Source organism: Balaenoptera borealis (assembly GCF_965194805.1).
Source record: "Balaenoptera borealis genome assembly, chromosome: 8".
Classification (NCBI taxonomy): domain Eukaryota; kingdom Metazoa; phylum Chordata; class Mammalia; order Artiodactyla; family Balaenopteridae; genus Balaenoptera; species Balaenoptera borealis.
This window is the reverse complement of record NC_138865.1, coordinates 111,888,825-111,915,236: the sequence shown is the minus strand read 5'-3', so window position 1 is coordinate 111,915,236 and position 26,412 is coordinate 111,888,825. Positions and strand designations below refer to the sequence as shown.

Here is a 26,412-nt window from a genome sequence, read left to right as displayed (position 1 = left end):
TCAGGCACCAGCAAGGAGCGGAGTGAGGGGAAGAGCCCCTCAAATTGTGGGAGGTCGGCTGTGGTTGCTTCTCAAATCACTTCCATTCCGGTACAGTGGGGCTGAGGGGGTGTCGGGACGCCAAAGGGAAAAAGGGAACCCCCTGAGGTGGGAGCTGCACCTGAAGCCTTGAATGCGGTCAGCTCCACGGCCTGAGGACAGAGGAGGTCTGTCGGGGGGTGGGCCCCCACTCCTGCTCCCCTTGCTCTGGGGGACCTCGGCTACCTTGGTGATGACTCTTCCACCCCCAGTGGCCTTGGCATTCAAGTTCTGCCAGCCGCTCCCAGCCCCCTTCAGCCTGGTAACTGAGGGACGGGGCCCGCTGGATCCCCAGGGGAAGCCCCACCCCAGGCCTGCCCTGGTCCCTGTGATTTCCCTAACCCTGCCGGTCACACTTGCTAGCCCCTTGGCAGAGTCCTGCCACCCCTGTGCCAGCCTCACCGGTCTCTTGGGTTCTGCAGTGGAGGAGAAGGCTGTGGGGATCCTGGGGCCGTGCGTCCCTAGTAGAGGGAAAACACTCGAGCAGGTGAACTTGTAGGAGGCTGAGGCCAGAAGCTCTCTCTCTGCCCCCCCCGCCCTGGACAGGGACCTCATTATCAAAGACCCTAAGAATCCACTCAAATGTTTACCTCATAGTTTAGCGATGAAGAAACTAGGGCCCAGAGAGGGAAAGTAGCTTGCTCAAGGGCACACAGCAGGGGAAGTAGGAGCTGGGATTTAAATTCCTGGCCTGACCCTTAAGTCGTTCAACCCATGCCCTGTCTCAGGGCCCTGAACCTCATCCACCTACCTGCCTTTGGGAACCCTCCACTTCCCTTCTGCATGGAAACCCAGGGAAAGTGACCCTGGGCAAGCTCTGCCTCTGGGCTGGGCACCAGGGACCCTTGTTCCCTGGTGGTGGCAGTGGGAGGAAAGGAGCCTTTTCTAAGCCATCCCCTAGGCCCCGCAGTTGTGGAATTCCCCAGGCCTCAGTCTCCTTGTCTTTAAGATGGGCTAATGGAATCTGCCCTGGCCCTCCTAGCTCAGCCCGAGCACTGGGGAGACCGACGCACCGGGTGGCACTCGGACTGGAGGGTGGTGTGGTCTTACCTCTAAGAACCAGGTGTCTTCAGGGTGGAGCCAAGACTACTGGGTTGTCGCGGGCCACTTCCCAGGGACATGAGGGCCTAGGGTGGAACCCCGGGCCCGCGGGACAGGAGCAAGCCTGAAAGGAAAGGGCATCAGCGCTGGGATCCGGCGGCCGTAGGTGGGACCTCCCACCACTCCCACCCCACAGACCCCCGGCCTGCCCACCGTGAATGCCTCCACTGCCTTCTTCTCAGTCATCCTCTGCAGGGCGCTCTGGACCCGGAGGATGGGGCCAGGGTCAGGGCTGGGACCTTCTCCTGACCTCCACGGGCCAGTCGCAGAGCCCCCTGCAAGTAAGCCCTGCCTACCTCCACCCACATCCCACCCTCCAGCAGCCAGTGTCCCCTGACTTACCTCCCGGTTGTAGGCTGCATAGACCAGGAAGATGTACGGCCCCCTGGGGACAGACCCAGGGTGAGGGTGGGTGTCACTACCTGGGAGCCGCATCCCCTTTCCCCCACTGCCTGGCCTGGCACCGTAGCAGAGACACCCCCGGAGACATTTAGAGATACAGGAGGATGAACACAAATCCTGCCCTGCCCCCCAGTCCGCGATGGGGAGCAGGCAGTTGTGGCATTCTATGGCAAAGAGAACCAGGAGGGGCCTTGCCCCACTGGACCCCATGCCTTCAGTCTCTGGTCAAGAGGCAGCCTCTCTGCCCTCTATCCCTCCAAGCCCCACCCCCCTGACCTGCCCCATCCTCACACCCTCACCATGTTGCAAGGGTGGGGGATGGGAGAGGGGACACCTTCCCGAAGCTCCAAGGCTAAATCAGGTCCAGGAACAGCAGACCCTGGCTGCATTCTGATTGTATCTCTAGCTGAGTGCCTCTCTGAGCCTCTGTCTCTTCATCTGGAAAGTGGGGAGGAGGCCAGGACTTGCTTCCAGCTGCATGTGAAGGACTCAGCACAGTGGCTGAGTCATAGCTGGCTCCTCCCCACACATGCGAGGACCACGATGGCCTGGCCGCTCACAAAGCACCAGCACACTTGGGGTGACACTTGACCCTCACAGCAGCTCCATGGTTGGGGGTGGGGGGATTCATTCTCCCCATTTGATGGAGAGGGACCCTGGGGCCCAGGGTAGGGGACAGAGCAAAAGTGTGACTCAGCGGGTAGCATGTGGAGCCTAAGACTTCCTCAGATTCCACCTGGACAATGTAACAGTTCCTCCCCAAGAGGACACAGGTGAGGGGACATGGGGTTCCTTGAGGCCCTCTAGTTTCCCAGGGCTGAGAGCTGGAGCCCCAGAGCCTGACTACTCCCCCTGGCTCCCAGGCACCAACTGGGTTGCTACCAGCCCCAACTCTGCCCCTAAGACAGACTCTGGGCCTCCCAGCCCCCCACACCCAGCCTGTACTCTCTCCAAAGCCCCTGCACAGCCTCCCCCATCCTGTCTCCTTTTACTCACTCCTCAACCCAAACAAATGCACTCCAACCCAACCACACCAGCACCTGCCTAACGTCCTCCAAGGCTCCCTAGTACCCCTGGGGTGAAGTCTGAGCTCCTCACAACAGCTCTAGGGACCCTGCCCAGTCTGGCCCCCATGTTCCCTCCTGTCCCCTTTCTCACCAGCTCCCCCCAACCCCATGTCTCCCTCCATCTGATCCCACTGTGCTCCCCTGACTTAAAACATTCTTCCCCCTCTCTCCACACAGCGTTTGGGTATTAGCTGAGAATCACTGCCTCCAGGGAGTGCCCATTCTGCCTCCCCGTACGGCCCTGAATGCCCCTTAGCCTTTCAGCCTCAGTCGTGCCTGCTGTGGTTGTGTGGTTTTGGTGTCTGTCTGTCCCTCAGGCTGAGACCCCCAAGGGTGGATTCTTTGACCTTGAGTTCCACCACTTTCCCCAGTATGCAGCCCAGCACAGGGGATGAGCCGGGGAAGTACGTGCTGAATGACCGAATGACAAAACTGCGCTCACGTTCACAGCGCTCCTGATGTGTGCCAGGTGTTATGCTTTGCCCTTTGCAAATATCATCCCAGTAGAACCCCACAACGGTCCCACGAGGTGGAGAATATGATCCCCCCCCTTTATATAGATGTAGAAACTGAGGCCTGTCTCAACTTGTGCAGGCCTCCCAACAACACTCTCAGACAGGGTAGGTGTGAGCTACAGCTAGTTGCAGAAGTGAGGCTCTGCTCTTCCACCACAAAACCTGGCACAGGGGCCAGACGGAAACAAATCACCAAGAGTGAATGAATGAGTCAGCGCAGATTTCAGTCCCTCCAGCCCCAGGCCTGCTCCCTGGTCACCTTGGGCAGGTCCGGCCCAGCTTATGCCCAAGAGAGAGTGAGAGAGGGACGGGGCTGGAGGTGGGGCAGGGAGAGAAAGACATGGAGAGACAGCAGGTATGATGGAAGAGAAAGGAGAGGGAAAGGCCAGGCCTGGGGAGGGAAGCAGCCGGGAGGGACCCAGAGAACGCGTCTCTGAGCCTAACTTGGGGACCTGCCCCGAGACAGTCACAGGAACATCAGAGTGGGCCCAAGTCTCATGCCTTCTGAGCCCCCCATAAGGCAGCCTCTCCCCTCCTTTACCAGACCTGAAGGTCTGAGGCTGGCTGGGAGGGGGCAAGAGAGGTGACACAGAGAGGGAGAAGCAGGGTAAGGGACCAAGAGACAGGGGGTCAGAGCCCAACAGAAGGGGAGATGTAGAGAGAGGCCCAGGAGGAACCAGGTGGGTCCATGCCAGAGGAGGCGGGGACAGGGACAGGAGCCTGTGACAGAGCCTGAAAGACAGAGAAACAATCCCAGGGAAAACTCAGAGACAGAGACGCAGTAATGAGACACCGGGAGAGGAAAGGACCTGCCCTGAGAGGGAGGCAGACAGCGTGGTGATGGTGGCTCTGGCTCCCTGGCTGCAGCTCTGCCCACCTGAGGGCCACAGGCAGGGATGGAGCTGGAGTAGTTGCCATAGCAACAGGATGCTGCTGCCCACGCTGCTCTGAGGCAGGGTGGAGAGACCTGGGTAGGGTCTCTCTGCTAAGTGGGCTGAGCTGGAATTCCAGCCCACGGAGCTCTGGGAGTGCAGGGCTTGGAGAAAGGGCTTCTCTGTGTCCATCTCTGTCCCCAGCTGCTCAGGCCCCACCAGGTCTCTGGGAGCCATGCTTCTTTAGGAAGAGCGTTGGAACCCCAGTTTTTCTTCACTCTCCCGGCCCCTCTCTGGGCACAACCTCCATCCTCCCTGAGCAGTCTGCACCCCCCACCTCCCACCACCCCGGTTCTTTCCCCTCTCCATTCCCATGCCTGCCTGGCAGAGAGTGGCGAGTCCCCAGGGCCCAGGGGGAGAAGACAACATGGACCAGGACCCTGGAGACCAACCCCCTTTGCACCCTCCCTTCTTCCTGCCTCATCCCTCCCTTAACACTTCACTCCCTGGTCTTGGGCATCGTCTGCCTCCCCGACTCATGTCACCTCCACAAGAACAGGGCATTTTGCAGCCTCCTTTGCTGCTGTGTCCCTGGCGCCTAGGACAGTGCCTGGCCTCTAGTGGGCATTCAAAAAATCTCGCAGGGATGGATGAATAACTAACTGGATGAGGGTGCCCCTCCTGACCCGAGCTCCCCACCCCCACTCCCAGCCTCGGCAGCTCTTCCAGGAACCAGGCTCCTCTGCGGTCAAAGCTGAATATCCTGATGGCTGAGAGCACAGACTCTGAACTTGGGCCCCAGCGCTGCTCCTTCCTACTGTGAGGCCTTGGGCAAATGACTTCATGGCGTCTCAGTTTCCCCGTTTGTAAGGCCTGTTCAGGGATATAAATATGATCCTGGTCCAGGACTCAGAGCACTTAGGCATCCAGCAGCAGGAAGCCCACCTCTGGGACACAGGGACCCTGGACAGAGTTTGCACTTGATTTCCCGAGCTTGTCTTTGTCCATCCATGGGCCACCTCACTTTTCAGCCCTGAGAGGGACCTGGGCTCGGCAGAGCTGGGAGTGGGGAGTGCAGACAACAGGAAGAGGCGCTGAGGGGTACAAGGGAGGCTGAGGGGCAGGGCAGGCCGGGGGCAGATTGGGCCCTCCTTGGACTGACCTCCCTCCCAGCACTCAGCTCCCAGGGCTGTGGCTGTTTGTGTCTGTACCTGGGTCCCCCATAGATCTGCAAACCCCTTGAAGACAAGGGCTTAGTCTGACCCATCTCTGTGGCCCCACGACACAGGACCCGAAAGGCACACAGGGGGGTTCTTGCGGTCCCATGTAACTGCTTCATTCACGTGGGTCATGTCCTTCCAGCCAAAACCTTTTCTGAACTGCTGTCCTCACCGATGGAGCAGCTCATGCTGCCCCACAGTAGGCCATCCACAGACCCCAAGGGGAGAGGTCCCTGGTGTCCTGCACCCCCATCCTCAGCTTCCTGCCGAGGCCGGAAGTGGCTCTAGCACAGCCTGGGGGCTGGAACTTCTGCTGCGCCCTTGAGCGTCAGGGCACGAGGCATCTTAGCCACCCCCTTTCTGGGCCTCAGATTCTTCAACTGCCAAATGGGCCCCCAAATCCTCCCTGAGATACTGCTCTTTGATTGGAGGTTTGTTCCCACTCTCCCCCTCACCCGCCCTCCCCTTGATAGTGTCCCCAAGGCTGCTGGTGACTCCCACGACAGAGAGGACACTCCCTCCCCAGCTCCCTGACAAACCAGCCACGCCCTCTGAGCTCCAGTGCATGGCGGAGCCCTGGTCCGACATGGCCCAGGGCCCGGAGGTACCTGCAAGGAATTGAGGCCCACGGCGGCATAGGCCCAGGCCGGGCTGAGGTGCACCAGCATGCTGACCGGCCAGGTCAGGCCCGGGACGGGCAGCAGGACCAACACTGGCTTCACCGTGGCCCTGCGGGACAGCAGGCTGGACTGAGGGAGGCCAGGGGGCCAGGGGGCTCCCCACGGGGTTCTGGGGAGGGCAGCCCCTGGAAAGTGCCTGGAGAGGGGCCGGAGCTGCAGACTGGGCACTGAGGCTCAGGACTTAGGTGTAGCTGGAACTTTCGGCTGGACCTGGTGGCCCCTTCTCAGACACCCAGAGTGGCATGAAGTAGGGGTAGTGGCACTGGGGAGATAGGGTCCCAGTCCCAAGCCTGGCTCAAAGGAAGGGAGTGGCAGCTGTCCAGGGGGAGGGCTGAGGCCTGAACAGTGGGTCCAGGGGGCATGGAGTCTGGAAGGGGACCCCTGGGGCAGCCTGGCTTTTCAAGCCCCACTGGCTTGGGCTGCCCTGCCCTTGGCAGAGGGGTGGTGGTGAGGAGGAAGACTGGTCGGGGGGGGGCCCGCTCCAGCAGGATATGGTCCTGGAGAGTGATGGGGGTTCTTGGCAGGGGTAGAGACCTAGATTCTCACCCTGAACCTGAACTTCTAGGGACTGCCTGACTTGGGGGGTCTCCTCTACCTTGTCCCCACCAGGCCATCAGTGCTTTCTGCAGAAGGTGAGTCCCCAGGACAGTGGCTGGTGTCCACACCCCACGTCATATACACACAGGCTCAATTACCATCCGCACAGGTAACACGCATGGGCACAGACTTCCACACGCCCACACGCATGAGCATGTGTGCACACGTAGCACAGACACATTGCAGACATATGCTCATTTATAGCCTTGCACTTATGAGCACACGTGGCCACACCTGGCTCCCCCACTTCTTCCTGACTCCCCCAGTCTGGGGCCTTACCACATCTGGATCTGGATCTGCTGCTGCACACAGGGCTGCGGGTTCAGCGTGTGGGCACGGCGGCGGGCACTGGACATGGTGACAATCACCACACGGACCAGGATGCAGGTATTGGCCTGGAGATCTGGGGTCAGTGGGGGCACCCTCCCCCTTCCCCGACACATCCCTCCCCTGCAGGGCCGCCAGGCCTCCCCGCTCACGGTCAGCCCGGAGAGCACGGGCCCCACAAAAGCCCAGATGGCGTCTGTGTGCACATTGAGCCAGCAGTGCCAGTGGCCACGTAGTCACGGGGGGACACGGCCAGGGTGATGGCCACGATGGCCACAGGCACGCCTAGGGGAAGAAGAGGTGACCTCAGGACCGTGTCTCTCGGGAGCCAGCCCCCGTCCAGAGCTGCATCCCCCAGCTGTCCCATAGTAGTGGGTGTATTGGCAGCACTGGGGGGAGATCCAGGGAGTGGGGTTGGGCGGCACTGGAGCCCCGAGTAGTTGGGGAGAGGAAGAGCTGAGATTGAGTCGAGGCCTTAGGGCTGAGAATCAACAGAGTTGGAAACTGGCGATTGGCGTGGGGTTAGCTGGTTTCAGATTAGGGAGGCAGTGCCGGGGGGCTGGGAGCTGAGGCAGTTGAAGTGGAGGAGGATTAAGAATTGGAGCTGGGTAGAGCTGGAGGTCGACGGAGCTGAGTTTGTGTCAGACACGGGCACTGGCCACTGGGTGGCGCTGGGTGCCGGTGGAGGAGGGTGCTGGGCGGTGGGTGTCGGACACAACAGAGGCCACGCGAGGCAGGGTGGAGGGGAACAGAGCAAGAGTGGGGAGCAGAGGGGCCTCACCCGAGCCTGTGGCGTAGCAGAGCGGCTTCCTGGGGCCCGGGCGCATGCTCACAACCACCACCTTGCTGCACAGCGGCAGCCCTTCCGCCAACATCCAGGAGAAGGCGACCAAAAAGAGGAGGTGCATCACTGCTGTGACGGCCACACACGCCACCTGTGTGGGAGGGTGGGGGGTCCCCACGGAGGCAGGTCATGGGTGCAGTCCACCCTGAGTCCCCTGTCCGTGCCTGGCGTTGCCAGCCCCAAGCAGTATGAGCGGGTAGGGTCTCCGGGCAGCGCCCTGGGCCCAGCTCCAACATTCAGGGTCTTTCCTCTCTAGGCCGCACTCCTACCCGGAAATGGAGCCAAGTGAAGATATGGGGGGCAACCCAGAAAAGGCTGAAGGTGCTTTCCCAGGCCCCCCTGAGCTCACAAGCCCACCCGCTGGCCGCCCACCTTGTTGGCCTTTGCCCACTCGCTGGCCACGAGGAAGCCCTCGGCGGAGGCCAGGGAGAAGGTGGGGTTCTTGTGGGCTGCGGCGCGTTCTGACTGGGGGACCCCGGACAGGCAGAGGAGTTGGTTAGCAAGGACGCCCCCCCCCCAGCCCCTCCCCACCTGCGTCCCGGTGAACCGGCCAATGAAGGAGGAAAGGGCGGCTCCACAGGGGCTTCTCGGACCGAGGATGGACACCCACCCGAGGAGGGACGTGGAAGCCCACGAGGGGCGGGGCGGCCCAGGGTGCCAGGCAAGGTGGTGAGCTTGCCTCACCCGGCCGCCAGGAAGAGCAAGAAGGTAGGTGGTGGCGAGGGCACAGGACACACCACAGCCCACAAACGAGAGCGTCCTCAGCAGGGAACCCCCCTTCGGGGCCTCTCTGTGGGAGGGACAGAGACCCCGGAGGACAGCAGCCCCGCCCCCTCCCTGACCCGAGGGGACAGGCCTCGCCCGCCCCGCCCGGCAGCTCCCAGGCTCCTCAACCGCCTTCTCTGCCGTGAAGCAGGGATGGCCAGGCCTGCACACAGCAACTTGATAATGAGCATTTGCATGTCCTCTCCTGCTGGAGAGGGGCCCAGCTTTCACGGGCTCCTCAGATACTGAGAAGCACTAGACTGGAAGTGACCACCGACACGCCCATGGGGAGGAGGGATGGCATGTGACAACCACCCACTGAGGGGGAACAGGGAGCTGGCACGGATTACTCATGATGTGTCCAATGTCCATGCTCTGTTTTCACAGGAAAAACGCGTGAGGTAGCATGTTTTTCTAGTGTGCTCCCGAACAGGCCAAGTGACCCCAGCATTCCTGGGCTCAGACACCATCTCACTCAACCTGAGTCCCTTTCTGGTCCAGCGAGCCCACCTTGCTTGGCCTCCTCCTGGAATTTGGCTTCCCCCCAAGGCTGTAAATGCTAATGCCTCTCAGGGGCCTGTCTTTAGTCACGACTCCTTTTACTTCTAACCTCACCTTGGCCATGGCTTTACCTACTGGCTCTTGGGGCCAGCTGAGACCCCTCCCGCCCCGAGCACCAGACCACAGACCCCACAGACCCCCAAACCCGTTGCCCACCTGTGCCTCCTCGGAGACGAGTCCCTCATCTCCCGGTGGCCCAGGTCACCCCCTCCTCCTCAGCCCGTCTCCTCATCTCCCCACTGCTCCCTGGCCCAGGGCCCCTCCCCTCTCCTAGGCCAGGCCCGCAGCCCCCGAACTGCTTTTCCCCCCTGGCCCCCACCTCAGCCTCACTCCCTGCACCAGCGGCCTCCCTCATGTAAATTTAATGCCTTCTTCACACTCTTCCACATCTGCCCTCTGTAACAGGACCACGATCCAAGCGCGTGGGCCTGGCCTTCCAGGCCTGTGCGATCTGACCCATGGCTACCTTGTTCACTGCCACCCCCTGACCCCGGGCATCGCACTGGAAGCCCCAGATGCATTGCAGTTCTAGAACGTAACTCATCTGCCATTTCTAGCCTCCTTGCCTTTGCTCAGATGGCCCTCTGCTTGGAATGCCTTTCTGTTCAACTCCTGTGCATCCTTTAAAACTTGGTTCTGACATCACCTTCCCCTGCCCCCCTGCCTCCTCCCCAGTACTCACCTGGACGTCGTACACCTGCAACAGGACGGCAAAGTTGGCGCTGTGGTTGCAGAAGCAGGCGGTTGAGTCCTAGCACAGAGCGGTCACGGAGCAGCCAGTGGTGGCCCAGGAGCCCCCTGAGTCTGGGCTTGGGGTGAATAGTGAACAGAGGGCTCCTGAGATGGGCTGGACATGGGGCTGGGGGACAGGTGGCAGGCAGGGGAAAGCCTCTCCCCAAAGCCTGGGGTCCCTCAGTGCCCTGCCTCTAACCAGCTATGTGACCTTGGCCAAGTCGCTGCCCCTCCCTGGGTCTCAGTTTTCCATCTGTAAAATGTACTTTTCTCAGGAATGGTAGGAGGATGGGGCTGATACCAATGATCACCATTGATTAACTGTGTTAATTACTAAGCAACAGTGATTGATGTTCATTCCCTCATCAACTCTAACACCCATTCCACAGGTGAGTCTCTTCCTAGGTACCCCACAGAGTAGGCTTGCATACCTACTATGATAGGGAGCTCACCACTTCCTGGGTAACAGGCTCTCCTGCCCCACCTTGTCCCCATTTGAGTGGGGCTTGGAACCACCCCTGCAAGCAAATTGGTGAATGGAGGCCAAAAAGATGCTTGAGTCCTGCCTCATCCTCAAGTAGAATGGATGTTCTTTTTTTAATTTTTAAAATTTTTTATTTTTTATTTTTTGGGCCATACTGCAGGGTATGCGGATCTTAGTTCCCCAACCAGGGATGGAACCTGGCTCCCTGCAGTGGAAGCGGGACTCTTAACCACTGGACCACCAGGTAAGTCCCTGGATGTCTTTTTTTTTTTAAGTGCCTTATTTAAAGAACTTGGGGGACTTCCTTGGTGGTCCAGTGGTAGAGAATCAGCCTTACAACACAGGGGATGCAGGTTTGATCCCTGGTCAGGGAACTAAGATCCCACATGCTGCGGGGCAACTAAGCCCGTGTGCCACAGCTACTGAGCTTGCGTGCCTCGGCTAGAGAGCCCACGTGCTGCAAACTACAGAGCCCATGCGCTCCGGAGCCTGAGCACCACAACTAGAGAAGAGAAAACCCTCACGCCACAACTAGAGAGAAGCCCACGCACCCCAACAACGATCCCGCATGCCTCAACTAAGACCCGACGCAGCCAAAAATAAATCAAATTTAAAAATTAAAAAAAATAATAAAGAAAGAACTTGGAAACTCACCCGATGCTGAAGTTCCAGAAAGCACAGACAGGCTCCACCAGCTTCGGAGGGAAGGCCTAAGGGCAGCCAACAGGCACAGGGCAGGTGTGTGAGCACATGTGGGCAAGGAGAGAGACCAGATGATGCAGGGGGATGTGGAGGCCTCCTGCGTTTGAGGGACCAGGGGGTTGCCCAGCATGGGTCGTGGGTGCAGGGACTGGAGAAGAATGCCGGCAGGGCGGCAGAAGGAAGGTGAAGTGAGTAGAGTTTCAGGCTGGCATTATGGTTAATATCGAAATCCTAGGAACAAGCTAAATGTCCATCCTTCAGGGAGTGGTTAAACCACTGTGAGTCTTCCCTCCAGGATGCTCTGCGTGGTAAGAACACACAGGTCTCTATCTACTGTTGGGGAAAGAGCTCGCCATATATATATATATATTTTATTTTAACATCTTTATTGGAGTATAATTGCTTCACAATGGTGTGTTAGCTTCTGCTGTATAACAAAGGGAATCAGCTATACGTATACATATATACCCATATCTCCTCCCTCTTGTGTCTCCCTCCCACCCTCCCTATCCCACCCTTCTAGGTGGTCACAAAGCACCGAGCTGATCTCCCTGTGCTATGCGGCTGCTTCCCACTAGCTATCTATTTTACATTTGGTAGTGAATATATGTCCATGCCACTCTCTCACTTTGTCCCAGCTTACCCTTCCCCCTCCCTGTGTCCTCAAGTCCATTCTCTACGTCTGCGTCTTTATTCCTGTCCTGCCCCTAGGTTCTTCAGAACCTTTTTTTTTTTTTAAGATTCCATATATATGTGTTAGCATATGGTATATGTTTTTCTCTTTCTGACTTACTTCACCCTGTATGACAGACTCTAGATCCATCCACCTCACTACAAATAACTCAGTTTCTTTTCTTTTTATGGCTGAGTAATATTCCATTGTATATATGTGCCACATCTTCTTTATCCATTCATCTGTCGATGGACAGTTAGGTTGCTTCCATGTCCTGGCTATTGTAAATAGAGCTGCAATGAACATTATGGTACATGACTCTTTTTTTTTTTTTTATAAATTTATTTATTTATTTATTTATTTATGGCTGTGTTGGGTCTTCGTTTCTGTGCAAGGGCTTTCTCCCCAAGTTGCGGTGAGCGGGGGCCACTCTTCATCGCGGTGCGCGGGCCTCTCACTGTCGCGGCCTTTCCCGTTGTGGAGCACAGGCTCCAGACGCGCAGGCTCAGTAGTTGTGGCTCACGGGCCTAGCCGCTCCGCGGCATGTGGGATCTTCCCAGACCGGGGCACGAACCCGTGTCCCTTGCATTGGCAGGCGGATTCCTAACCACTGCGCCACCAGGGAAGCCCCCATGACTCTTTTTGAATTATGGTTTTCTCAGGGTATATGTCCAGTAGTGGGATTGCTGGGTCGTATGGTAGTTCTCGTTTTAGTTTTTTAAGGAACCTCCATACTGGTCTCCATAGTGGCTGTATCAATTTACGTTCCCACCAACAGTGCAAGAGGGTTCCCTTTTCTCCACACCCTCTCCAGTGTCGCCATATGTTTTTCAGTACAGGAAAAAGCTGCTTGACATTCTGCATAGTAGGAGCCCATTTATGGTTAAAAAAAAAAATAAAGTTCTATGTAATTGTGAAAACACATGCACAGAAGGTCTGGAATCAAACACATAGCTAACTTAACAATAGTTAGGTCTCAGTTTGAATGTGTTATAATGAACATGTTAGTTATTTTGTAATGAACAATGACAACACTATAGACTTTATAAGATGTCATAAGGCAGAAAGAAGACATCAGGTGGCAGGTGGTACCAGTCCCAGACCAAGCAGGGAGGCAGCCTGAGCTCAGGACTTGGGCTATTTGTCCCAACTGGGGAGGGTAACAGCAGCGTCACCTCACTAGAATATGATACTTTGTGTTTTGCAAAGTACTTTCATGTCCTTTATTGTTGTTGATATTCATAGCAACCTGGGGGATGGGTATGAATTTATGTAATTTCAGATGAGGAAAGTGAGCCTCAGAGAGGGGAATTAATCTGTTCTCTATGCTCTTTCCACCACTCTGTGTCGATGCCTCCAGAGAACATATTATTCCTTGGCTTGGCTGAATTATTACCACATGTATTCATTCACTCATAATATTTTTCCTGGGTCTCAGGTACTATGTTAGGTGCTGGGAACACAAAGAAAACCTGCTGTTTGCTTTTAAAATGGATGATTGTTACACCACTGGTAGCATTTTCAAGTGGTACAAACTGAAATATCAGTGCAGCTTATACACTCAAAAGCCACAAAACTGTTGGTGTCCAGTAGCTCCATACCTGGCCATATATCCCCAGGAGACAGTCACCAGAATCAAAACGTATTACAAGTGAGGATTTTCACAGGGTTAGGCAGGGTTAATTGTAATAGAAAAAACTCTGCAGATGCTCTGGATGCATGGAGGGGAAGGGGTCAAGTTCATTTTGGACCATCCCCTGGGAAGGGGGTGGGCGGTTCTGGACTTGGCCGCAGTCAAGGCCTATGCATTGCTAGGATCAAGCAGCAAGTGAGAAAGGACAGGATTGCAAAGGGACATCTGTGACAGAGACAATGCAGAAAACACCTGCGGGGAAAATGAAAAACACAAATGTTTACATGGCTCAGCTGAAAGAGCAAGGGCTTTGATTTTGCAAAAGGAAAAAAAAAAAAAAAATATATATATATATAGTATTTTGTACCCAGAAAAAGGCTGAAGGGAAACACATGGAAAAGTTTAGGGCAGCTATCTCTGGGTAATAGGATTTGTCTTCTTTATCCTTTTCTACATTTTCCAAATTTGCCACAATGAGCAATCCCTTACTTTTATTTATTTTTCATTTTAATGTATTTTAATTCATATAATTAATATATAAATACAATCTCAGAAGTTAGTTGTTTGAAAATATAAACAAAATTGGTAAACTTCTAGCTAAACTGATCAAGATCGAAAAGGCAAACATCATTATAAATCCTACATATGTTAAAAGGATAATAAGTGACTATTATGAACAACTTCATGCTAGAATTGAACAACCTAGATGAAATGAACAAATTCCTTAAAGGGTACAAATTACTAAAACCATCTCAAGAAGAAATAAAACCCCCCAAACAATCCTATATCAATTTAAGAAATAAACTCATACTTTAAGAACTTCCCACAAAGAAAACACCAAGCCCAAAAGACTTCACTGGTCTTCACTGGCCTATCAAGCATTTAAGGAAGAAATAATACCAATTCTGCAAAACTCTCTTAGGAAACAGAGGAGGAGAGAACTCCCAACACATTTTATGAGATTAGCACTAACCTGACACTAAAACCAGAGGAAGACAGTATAAGAAAACTACAGAACATATTACATATTCAAGAATATAAACACAAAAATCCTTAACAAATATTAGCAAATTGAATCCAGCAATATATACAAAGGATAATACACCATAACCAAGTGGGGTTTATCCCAGGAATCCAAGGTTGGTTTGACATTTGAAAATCAATCAATGCAATTTACTATATATATATATATATATATTTTTTTTTTTTTAAAGATTTATTTATTTATTTTTTTATTGATTGATGGATTGATTGCTATGTTGGGTCTTCATTTCTGTGCTAGGGCTTTCTCTAGTTGCGGCAAGCGGGGGCCACTCTTCATCGCGGTGCGCGGGCCTCTCACCATCGCGGCCTCTCCCGCCGCGGAGCACAGGCTCCAGACGCGCAGGCTCAGCAACTGTGGCTCACGGGCCCAGTCGCTCCGCGGCATGCGGGATGCGGGATCCTCCCAGACCAGGGCGCGAACCCGTGTCCCCTGCATTAGCAGGCAGACTCTCAACCGCTGCGCCACCAGGGAAGCCCTGCAATTTACTGTATTAACAGAATAAAAGAGAAAACCATATGATCCTATCAATATGGAAGAAACATTTGGCAAAATTCAATAGCCATTCATGATAAAAATTCTCAGCAAAGCAGGAAGAAAAGAGAACTTAATCTGACAAGGGGCATCTACAAAAAGCCCACAGCTAGCATCACATTTAATGGTTCAAGACTGAATACTCTCCCCCTAAAGTTAGGAACAAGACAAAGCTATTTGGTCTCATCACTCCTATTTAACGCTGAACTAGAGGTCCTAGCCACTGCACAAAGGAAGGAAAAAGGGGGAAAAAAAAAAAAGACATGGATTGGAAAGGAGAAAACAAAACTGTCTTCATTTGCAGACAACATGATCAGGGATGTGGAAAATCCTAAGAACTCTAAAAGAGAGCTACCAGAAGTACTGAGTCTAACAAGGCTGCAGGATACAATGTCATTATATAAAAATCAATTGTATTACTATATACTCGCAATGAACAATTTAAAATTGAATTAAGAAAATAATACCATTTACAAAAAAGGGTATATCTAACAAAATACCTTCAAGACCTGTACCCTGACAACTGTATATCACTGCTGAGAGAAATTCAAGAAAACCTAAATAAACAGAGGGATATACCTTGATTAAGGATTGGAAGATTCATTGTTAAGACACCAGTTCATCATCTTATTTCAATTTGAGAGATTTAATGCAATCACAATCAAAATCCCAGCAGGTATTTCCATAGACATTAACAAGCTGATTCTAGAATTTATATGGCAATGTGAACACCCTAGGCTAGCCAGAGCAATTTTGAAAAGGAAGAACAATGTTGGAGGACTTACACTACCTGATTTCAAGGCTTACCATACAAATACATTAATCACGACAGTATAGGGTTAGTGTATAGATCTCTGGAACAGAATAGAGAGCCCAGAAACAGACTTACACATATATGGACAATTGATTTTCAACAAAGGTGATAATTCAATGGGAGAATAATCTTTTCAACAAATGATATTGGAATGGGGTGTCTATATGGAAAAATAATGAACTTCAACCCCTACCCAACATAATACACATAAATGAATTGAAATAAATCATAGACATAAATGTAACGGTTAAAATGATAAACTTCTTTGAGAATGTCTTTGTGACCTTGGGATAAGCAAGATTTCCTAGATAGGATGCAAAAAGCATAAACCATGCAGGATAAAAACTGATAAACCAGACTTTATCACATTCAAAACTTATCTTACAAAGACACTGTCAAGAAAGTGAAAAGCAATCCAGAGACTAGAAGATATTATTCACAAAACATATAGCTGACAAAGGACTTGTATTCAAAATATATAAAGAATTCTTACAATTCAATGATAAGACAAATAATTTAAAAATTGGGGAAGAACAAAGCCGGAGGCATCATGCTTACTGATTTCAAACTATATTACAAAGCTATAGAAATTAAAACAGTATGGTATTGGCATAAAAACAGACACATAGATCAATGGAACAGAATAGAGAGCCCAGAAATAAACCTATGCATATATGGTCAATTAATTTATGGCAAAGGAGGCAAGAACATACAACGGGGAAAGAACAGTCTCTTCAATAAATGATGTTGGGAAAACTGGACAGCCGCAGGCAAAAGAATGAAACTTGACTACCATCTTACACCATACACAAAAATTAACCCAACATGGACTAAAGATTTGAACTTAAGGCCTGAAACCATAAAAATTCTAGAAGAAAATATAGGTGGTAAGCTCCTTGACATAATAGAAACAAACAAACAAACAAAACAAAAAACCCAAACCATCCGATTAAAAAATGGGCAGAAGATCTGAATAGGCATTTCTCCAAAGAAGACACACAAATGGCCAACCAGTACATGAAAAGATGCTCAGCATCACTAAACATCAGAGAAATGCAAATCAAAACCACAATGAGATATTACCTCACACCTGTTAGGATGGTTATTATCAAAAAGACAAGAAATAACAAGTTTTGGAGAGGATGTGGAGAAGTGGGGACCCTCATACACTGTTGGTAGGAATGTAAGTTGGTGCAGCTGCTATGGAAAACGGTATGGAGGTTCCTCCAAAAATTAAAAATAGAAATACCATACGATCCAGCAATTCCACTTCTAGGTATCTATCCAAAGAAAATGAAAATACTAACTCAGAAAAGATATATGCACCCCCATGTTCATGGCTATTTACAATAGCAAATATATGGAAACAACCTAAGTGTCCATTGATGAATGACTGGATAAAGAAATTATGGTGTATAATAATGGAATGTTACTCAGCCATAAAAAGAATGAAATCTTGCCATTTGCAACAATGTGGATGGAGCTCAATGGCATTATGCTAAGTGAAATAAGTCAGAGAAAGAAAAATACTGTATGATCTCACTTATATGGGGACTCTAAAAAAAAAAAATCAAGCTCATAAATGCAGAGAACAGATTGGTGGTTGCCAGTGGTGGTGGGGTGGGGGCAGGGAGAAAAAGAGTGAGGGGAGTAAAAGATAAAATTAAAAAAGAGAGGATCTATATGGCTTATGTGCAGAAATGTCAGTAATCAGAAAAGCACACAACAGACTAATGCAAAAATTTTGGGAAAAAAAGAATAAAGAGCATTTCCTATTTAAAAAAAACCAACCCAGTGGCTCATCTCGACATTTATTTAATTAAAAAAAATGAAAATTGGGGAAAAGATTTGAACTTATATTTAACAAAGGAAGATATATGAATGCACGATAAGTGTAGAAAACGATGCTCAATATCATTGGTCTTGAAGGAATTGCAACTTAGAACCACAGTGAAACATCAGTACACAACCATTATAATGAACAATATTAAAAAGGCAGTTAAGGATGTTAGCAAAGGTATGGAACACTGCAATGCTCACACACTGCTCGTGGGAATGTAAGATAGTACACGACTTTGGAAAACAGTTGGACAGTCTCTTAGGAAGTTAATGTATACATATACTTATCATACAACCCAGAAAGTCCCCTTTTAGGTATTCACCCAGTAGAAAGAAATCATATGTCCACAAAAAGGCTTTATATGAGTGTTCATAGTGGATCTATTCATAGCAGCTCAAACTGGAGACAACTCAAATCTCCATCAACAAGTAAATGGAGGGTCTTCCCTGGTGGTGCAGTGGTTAAGAATCCACTTGCCAATGCAGGGGACACGGGTTGGAGCCCTGGTCAGGGAAGATCCCACATGCCGCGGAGCAACTAAGCCCATGCCTGAGTTCTAGAGACCGTGAGCCACAACTACTGAGCCCATGTGCCACAGCTACTGAAGCCCGCGCACCTAGAGCCCGTGCTCCACAACAAAAGAAGCCACCACAATGAGAAGCCCGCACAATGCAAGGAAGAGTAGCCCCCGCTCGCCACAACTAGGGAACTCTCGCGAGCAGCAATGAAGACCCAATGCAGACAATAAATAAATAAATAAAATAAAATAAAATAAAATAATAAAAAAACAAGTAAAAGGAAAAACAAATTATGGTCTATCCATATAACGGAATTCTACACAGCACTAATGAGGAGTGAATTACGGAAACAGGCAACAACGTAGATAATACTCAAAAATACCACCTGAGCAAAAGAAGCCAGATCATGGCACATACTATATGGTTCCATTTATATGAAGCTTTAGGAAAGACAATCTAGTCACAGAAAACAGAGCAGTGATTTCCTGGGTCAGAGTGGGGAAGGCTGACGGGGAAGGGGCACGAAGAAGCCTTTTGGGAAGGTGGAAAAGTTCTATATCTTGATTGGGGCAGTGATACATGAGTATATACACTGGTCAAAACTCATCAAGCTATACACTTAAAATGGATGTTTTAGTATATGTAGATTTATATACCTTAATGAAATTGATTTTTAAGAAGTCTTGAGATGATATACAAAAGATACAAGCTGTGGGGTGTGTGTGTGTGTCCAGGATTGGTGGTTTTGAGCAAAGGAGACTTTAGCTTTCTCTGAAATGCTCTAAAGCTTCAAAAGCGAGAAGGAATTCATGTATTACATATAATGAATTAAATGACATATCTTGGTGATCTTTTCATGTCAATTTACAGCAAAATACCTCATTCTTTACATAACCTCAGCTGATATTCCATTTTATAGCTCTATAAGGCTAAGTAATCCCCTATTGATGGACATTTAGGTTATTTTTATGCTTATGAAGCATACTGCAGTGCAGGTCTCTCATATCTCCCTGTATTATCTGATGGGAACCACCAGTTCTTCAAGTCATGCAGACCTATAATGAAATCCCAGCTCTGCCACTTATAAGCTGGTGCCAGGCACAGCACCTCTTCCAAGCTCACTTTTGTGGAATGGGCAGCTGGAAGATTAAATGAATGCTGCTTATTTAAGGCACCCGCCATAAAGTAAGTGTGCAATGCATTACTGCCCTTCCCCCTCTCTAGAGGACAATGGGATGGCTTGTGGATGAGTATTTTTCTTGAACATTTTAGACCCTGGTTGTCCAGTGAACAAATAATGGGATGTAGCGGGGGGCACCAAACCAGGATAACTGTACCAGGTGGCTGTTTTCTCAGAAGCATCGCGCAGTACCTGCGCCCAGTGTTGCAGGTGAAAGGTCACAGCCGTGTTGGCCTCCCCGGTTTCATCCCACACCTCAGATGAGATGATTGCTGACCCCACCTGGGTGCTTAGGAACCTGTGGGGAGAAAGGGAGCTTTTAAGGGCACCAGGTACCTGTCGGGGAGAGGTCATACATGGCTGGGATCATGTCATCCAGGCCCCTGAAGAACAGATGATACCCTCTGTGGAAAAGTCCTGTGCTGGGAATTAGGGCACCTGGGTTCCATTCTTTCTGGTAATTTGAGTAAGCCCCGTTCCCTCCCTGAGAGTCAGCACTGAAGCCAGGACCCCAGGCAGGAGCTGAGCCATGTTCCCACCAGCACATCTTTGGCAGGCCCAGAAATCTGTGTGTGTCAGGGGGTAGCAGGTTTGGCCCTGGGCTGCCAAGGGCAGATATGCCTAACAGAATGGGGGCTCTGGGAGGGGATGGAGGCCTAGCCTTCCCTGGGGAGGGGATCCAGGCCCTCAGCTGCCTACCGGTGGGACCCACTCACCTATGCATTCTGCTTGCCTCTTCAGAGGTGTCAGGGGCCTGGGGCTCTCGGCCAGGGGCCCCCAGGGTGTACTGGAAGACACTTGAGCTGAACCAGCTGTGGATCATGGTGACTCCAGAGAGGCCTGGATGAATGGAAGGAGGCCTAAGACCCGCCCAGTGACTGAGCAAGCACCACAGGTTGGTCCTGAGGGAAATGCTCTGCCCACCTTACACTTAGGGAAACTGAGTCTCATAGAGGTTAAATGACTTCCTGAAGATCACACAGTTAATAAGTGGCAGAGCCAGAATTTCAATCAGCCATAGTTGATGTGCTTAACCTGCCAGCTCCAAAGCCCTTTGCCCCTTATTCTAATCCTCCACCCCTGGGTGGCACCGAGGGAAAATGTGTGGGTGAGGGGAGGAGACTAAGTGAACACCTACCATGTGGTAGGTGCTTTAAGCTTATAACATCCTGAGGCGAGTACTAGTAATACAGTCTTACAGATGAGGAGACAGTTCTGAAAGGTGAGGTGACTTATTCAAAAGAGCAGAGCTAGCAACTGTGAGGGCTGAGGTTTGACCCAGACCCCAACAGGACCCCACCACCCCTCTCCCTCACCCACCTTTCCTGAGGAGCCGCCTCACTTCAGCAGCAGGGATGAGGATGTGGCCAGGCCCCTCTGGATGCCCACCGGGCATCGTGAACACTTGGCCCTCCGTGCTGGTCTCCCTCAAGTGTAGGCTCCGCAACTCCAGGCCTGGGAGCAAATGGGGCTCAGGGGCTGGACCTCAGGAGGGAGGTCTTTCTGCTGGGCTGGCCCTGCTGGCAGGGTCTGCTTCCCCTCTCCCTGCCACACACCTAGGAGGCCACCATTCCTGCACAGAGAGGTTCAGCAACTTACCCAGGATAAGTCTAACTTCTCCAAGTCAGGGAGAGGGGGTCACTGAGAAGGGGGAGTCTCTGGGGGATGGGACATGAATATCAATGAGCTGCCAGAAGCCACTGGGCACCTGAAGGACCCAAGTTTTGCCTGAAGTTCCAGCGTAAGTGCTCCCCCACTCAATCTACAAACATTCACTGAGTGTGCCCTTGGGTCTGAACCTGAGATGCAGAAATCACTCAGAAATAGCCCTGGCACTCAGAGAACTTCAGGTGGTATTATGTAATTACCATAAAGGCGATAAAAGATATGTTCAAAACGCCGGGGTAACAGAGGAGAGAGGAACTGACTGTCGGGAGAGAGCTAAAACTGGGGAAGGCTTCCTAGCAGAGCTGATGCTCAAGCAGGGTTCTGAAGGATGTATGGGAGTTTGCTAGGAGATCAAGAGAGAAGGAGTACTCTGGATGGAGGGCACAGCATGGGCAAAGGCAGGAAAGAGAATGGAGTATCTGTGCGAGTCCGAGAACTCCCAGTGACCAGGGCTGAGGAGGATGTGTGAGCCCAGGCCCCACCCGGAGCCCAGATGCGTGGGACAGGTGGCGGGCAGGCTCACCGGCATGGTGGTGCTGGATGTGCGTTCGGGGCGCTCAGAGGTCAGCATGGTGCTCAGCAGGGGCGCCAGGCGCTGCACGCTCGCCACCAGGGCCCTGGGTCCGCCCACCACCTGGGAGGAGGCCGCAACTCAGCCCTCTCTCAGACGCCACGCCCCACGGCTGCCTGCCCTGACCACTGCGGTTAACAGGATCTCAATGATCTGTGAGGTGGCCTGCAGGCTCCAGACCCTCAGTGGCTCTGCAGGGCCTCCAGGATCAAGTCCTGGCTGCTCAGACTGACACTTGAGGCCCTGCCTGATGAGCCTTCTCTGGCTTCTCCAACGCTCTCCTAAGCCACGTCATCCTCTAGTCAAGCTGAAGGCCTCACAGTGCTCTCTGCCTGCTGGCAGGTTGTTTGCCAACCAGGGCACACTCTGAAGGCAGGGCCGTGCCTCCTGCTTCTTTGGTCGGGCTCAGTGTTAGATCTCTAATAGGTACTCAAGTTTTAGGTTCCAAAAGGGAAACCATGCGGGGTGAGGACAGAACAGGGAAGGGGAACATGCACTAATGGGACACCTCCTCTGTGGCGGGCAAGTCACCTGATAGATGCCTACTCCTCTCCATTGCCTAAGCAAGGCAGGTATGATCATCCCCATTTTCCAGGGAAGAAAACTGAGGTTCAGAGTCCAGTTTTCCCCAGTCTGTCACGGTGTCTCAGATCCCCAGTAAAATGTGGGCTTACACATCCCCTAGGATGGGGAGCATCACCTGGACAGGCGAACATTCCACTGAACCAGCCTCCTGTGTTGTGCCCTCCCCACCCCACCCCCAAGCCCAGGTTTCAATTCTGTCCTGAAGTCACAGGGGGACCATGTCTGCCTCTTAAGCCCCAGAGCTTTTCAGGCAATGTTCATGACCCTTGTTTTCTCCCTCTCTGGGCTGATGACTCCCAGGCCTACAGCCACTTCTGCCAGGATGAGATTTCCAACACCCTCACCATCTGTCTCTTCTGTTCTCCATGGCTGAACATTCAGCAGAGAGGACCTCCTACTTAAGGTGGTCAGCGGACTGTTGGATATGGGACGCCCTTATTGACTAGTGGCTCTTAATTTTTAACTGCAGAAGTTGTTCAAGAGCAGTTGTATGTGGAAGTTCAACTTATAAAACAGACAGAAGAAGGGCTTCTCCTGATGGATGGAGAGATGGAGCTCAGAGATGGGTGCTGACTCGCCCGTGGCCACACAGTTGGTGGCAAGGTAGGAACCGGAGCCCAGGCCCCTGCCCCACCGAGCCCTGCCAGCCTCACTTCACTGACTGACAGCCACGCACCAGCCAGCTGCTCCTCCAGGACCAGGCTGGCCACAGACACGACGGCCTGGCCCAGCTGCTCCCAGGGCCCTGTCATGGGCTCTGGCTCCCATGTCCCAAGGGCTGCCACTTTTTTCAGGAAGTGCATGCCAGCCAGCAGCGCAGCTGGCCCCAGTGGAGCTGTCTCCTTTGCCAGCCCTGCTGGCAATCTCTCCAGGATTCCTAGGAAGTTGGAGGCCTCAGCCAGGGACAGCTCTCCGTGGGCTTCAGAGAGAGGGTCCGAGAGAAGCTGTGCAGCAGAGGAGCTGCTGACTGCTGGTCTGACTGTCTCAAGGGGACCCCCCGCAAGGGGCTATACTTGGCCTCTGCCAGTCTTCTCGGGGGGTGTGGGTCTAACTAGTCACAAGCCCCCAGCTCTCAGAGGCTCCAGAATAGGGGGCATGAACAACCTTCATTCCTGCACACACATTAGGTGGGTGTCCCCTTTACAGGTAAGGACACTGAGGTGCAGGGATGCCACCCATAGTGCCCCCAGACTCGCCAGCCCCCTGGGAGGGGGCTCACCACAATGGTGTTGGCCAAGGCATTGACTTGGCTGATAACATCCTGGCCAGACCATGACTGAGCGTCCTGCAGCTGCTGGTAGGTCTCTGCATAGGAGTGGATGCCAGACTGAGCCCCGGGCAACATCCTCTGCAGAGGTGCCCCATCTGCCATGTGCTGCTCGGGGAAGAAGAGCACACTGATGGCTGTGTGTCTGGAGACTTAGGTGTCCTGGATGAGGAAACTGAAGCAAAGAATGGCAAAATCACCTGCTCGAGGTGACGCCCACACAGCTGGGATTCACCCCCAGTTCCGTATGGCCCCACTGTCTGTGGTCTAGACTCCGTGGAGGCCCCCGAAACTCTGAGAAGATTCTGAATTCCCAGGCTGTGCCAACTGCTCCCCCTCAGCCTACACTGGTCCATACCCAGCGTCCCCTTCAGCAGAGCTCAAGGCACAGCCGGACAGGGCGCACCTGTCCGGTAGCAGCAGAGGAAGGGCACAGGCTGCAGGCAAAACAAAAAGCCCTCCGTGCGGGGTCCCGGGTCCCACGTAGGGCACTCCTCTGAGGGCACTGGCCAGGATGGGAGAGGTGTCAGGGCCGCATCCTGGCTTCCCATCGGTCCCTGTGACCCACAGCCCGTTCGGGCCTTGCAGGCGCCTGCAAACTTGAGGGGGCGCCAGGACGCGCGGTCCCGGAGTTCGGAGGCGACGTGGGAACCTGGGAGAGAAGTGCTGCAGCCAACACTGCGAGGAGCAAGGTCGCCAGGGGTCAAGCCCATTCAGGCTACTAGGACTGGTCGGACGCCCGAGGTACTGGAGGCCTGGAGAGGGCGTGGCCAGAGTTGGGCGTGGCTCGGTTGGCAAGAGATGGGCTGAGTCCAGCAGTCGGAAGGGAAGCGAACGGGAGCCAGGAGGTTGGGGGTGGAGCCAAAAAGTGGGTGGGGCCTGACAAAACAGGAGGCTGGGCGGGCCTTACCCGGACAGAGAAGCCGCATCCGCACCGGCGGTAGCAGCGAGGGTGTGACGTCCAGGGCGCCCAGATCCCAGCGCAAGAACAGGCCGCCGGCGTGGGGAGCGGCGCGCAGGCCCGTGCCCGGTGCAGCTGCGCGGGGCTCAGTGCCCGGGCCCACAGATGGAAGTCGGTGAGGTTGCCGCTGAAGGCGTCACGCGCCTAGAAGCCGCCGCCCAGAGAGTCCTGGTCCTGGCCCAAAACGAGGATGCCGCCAGGTGGCAGTGGGTGGCCCGCGCCCAGGCCCCGCGCCCCAGCGCGTCGCCGCCCGTCGGCGAACAGCGACCAGCGCCCGCAGAGCTGCTCCCACGTGGCGCACACGTGGTGCCAGCGGCCATCCGCGCGAAAGGCAGCGCGGAAAGGCGCGTGGTGCCCGCGCACCGCGAGCGCCGCGTGCACGGCGCCGCCCGGCTCGGCGAAGGCGCGCAGCTGTAGCGCGTTGGCCAGCGCGGGTACAGCCAGGGAGCAGAGTGCGGCCGCGTGGGGTGAGGCCGCGTACCACTGCACGTGCGCGCACGCTGTCATCGCCCCGAGCGCCGGCAGAGGCGTCCGAAGACACGCCGCCCGGTCCGCGGTCTTCTCGCCGAACATTAGTGCGGCCGCGGTGCGCGCGCCTGCGGGGACACACGGGCCTCGACCTCAGGTTTCCTAGCTGCGCACACCGTCCTGCTTCTGACGGCCCTTTGGCGCAGCTGTAGGGCCCTTTCTGGGCTTCTGGTTCCTCCCTCCCTCTGGAAGGAAGAAATGGGGCTCCAGTGCCCGTGACCAGGGGTCAACCTTCTACTTTCAGTCCAGGACAAGGGAACCTGAGATGCGATGCGGACTTCTTCTGGGCTCAATCCACAAGGACTGTCAAGGTGGGCTGCCATCTCTAGGTCACCAAAGCCCCCTCCCCCTACCCCCCACTTCCCAGGCCCCGGCCCACACTCACGCCTCTGCGGGGGTCTTTGCAGAGGGGCCTCTCTTTTGCCCACACAGATGGGGTCAGGCAGTCGTGGAGCGAGGACAGCATCTGGGTGCCGCAGTACTAGGTGGCCAAACCGCTGCTCACAGGACTCTTGGGCCTGCCACCAGCTCAGCCGCTGCCCTGGGAACTTGCATACCTCATCTGCAGTCTCCACTACCTCTCCAGGGGCCACCACTGGAGCTGCAGGGCGAGAGGAGGGGCAATGTGGGAGAAGTGTGTGGGCATCTGACGCTTGCAGGGTGAGTGGGGTAGGCAGGGCCGAGGACACTGAGCTTGGAGTCATTTGGGGCTGGATGGGGCTGAACCCTGGCTATGCTCTATGACCTAGCAAGTTTTGTCCCCTTGCTGAGCCTGTTTTGTCATCTGTATAGTGGCAGGAATGAGATGGATGTGAGTGATGCTTTCAGCCCAGCGCCTGTTATAGGGGTGCTGAACTAAATGGCGCCTCCTCCCTTCCTCTGCATTCGAGGCCAGTGTAGCACATGGGCCACGGGCTGGCTGAACTGGGGGCAGGCAGAGCCTCTCTGTGGTGTCCCTCATACCAACCTGTGACCCAAGGGTTCCTTGATTCACCTGGGGAGTTGGAAGGGGTCCCAGAGAGACTCCTTATCTGAGAGAGAAGAAGAGAGGTGGGGTCTGAGTCAGGTCCCCACGCCCATATGTGCAGTTATTGAATACCTACTGTGTGCTCCAGTGGGGTGCAGTGGAGGCTGCAGGCCCTGCAGTCAGACCTGGGTTCACCCAGAGTGTGATCTTGGGCAGGTCACTTCATTGCCCTGAGCCTGTTTCCTAGCATCCAGTGGATGTTTTTATTTCTATGTCAGGGGCTTAGCTTGTGTAACCTTTGCAGTTACCTCATGATGTGAGGTGGCTACTTGGAACCCTGGCAGCTTTGAGTCCCCTTGGCCTCCTCCCCTGCACCCCCCTGCCTCCCAGAAGTTCAGGTACCAGGAGGGCTAGGAGGCAGTAGCACCAGGGGGCCATTCTGGATCCAGCAGGGGCAGGCGAGGAACAGCAGGAATCACAGGCGTGGCCAATGTGGACTGAGGAAGGAAAAAAGCACAGGAAAGCAGCTCACTGTCCTGCCTGCCTCGCTATGCTACCCACTCTGTCATCTCGCCCCTTGTTTGGCTCCCAGACCCCACTGGGCTGGAAGCCCAGGATGGGATGGCCCACCCAGTGGGGATGACATTTACTTGTACAAAGGGATGGTCTCCAGGAGCCTCTTCC

General features: G+C 53.4%; 1 protein-coding gene across 1 annotated transcript; it reads right to left on the bottom strand.

The window, feature by feature from the left end:
* Positions 1–71: 71 nt before the first annotated feature.
* On the bottom strand, positions 72–26,412 carry ADGRD2 (adhesion G protein-coupled receptor D2; the record flags this gene model as incomplete). Its single annotated transcript, XM_082400639.1, is given in 30 exon segments — positions 72–191; positions 481–644; positions 1,129–1,147; positions 1,151–1,243; positions 1,333–1,563; positions 5,864–5,984; positions 6,812–6,927; positions 7,012–7,082; positions 7,085–7,144; positions 7,641–7,794; positions 8,076–8,168; positions 8,388–8,480; positions 8,482–8,493; positions 9,712–9,780; positions 9,784–9,838; positions 10,900–10,955; positions 19,374–19,479; positions 19,898–20,021; positions 20,502–20,666; positions 21,373–21,396; positions 21,399–21,483; positions 22,659–22,949; positions 23,225–23,310; positions 23,679–23,777; positions 24,183–24,279; positions 24,282–24,377; positions 24,381–24,829; positions 25,147–25,362; positions 25,729–25,792; positions 26,131–26,412. Coding segments are annotated over 30 exon segments (3,465 nt in total). The 5' UTR covers positions 26,167–26,412.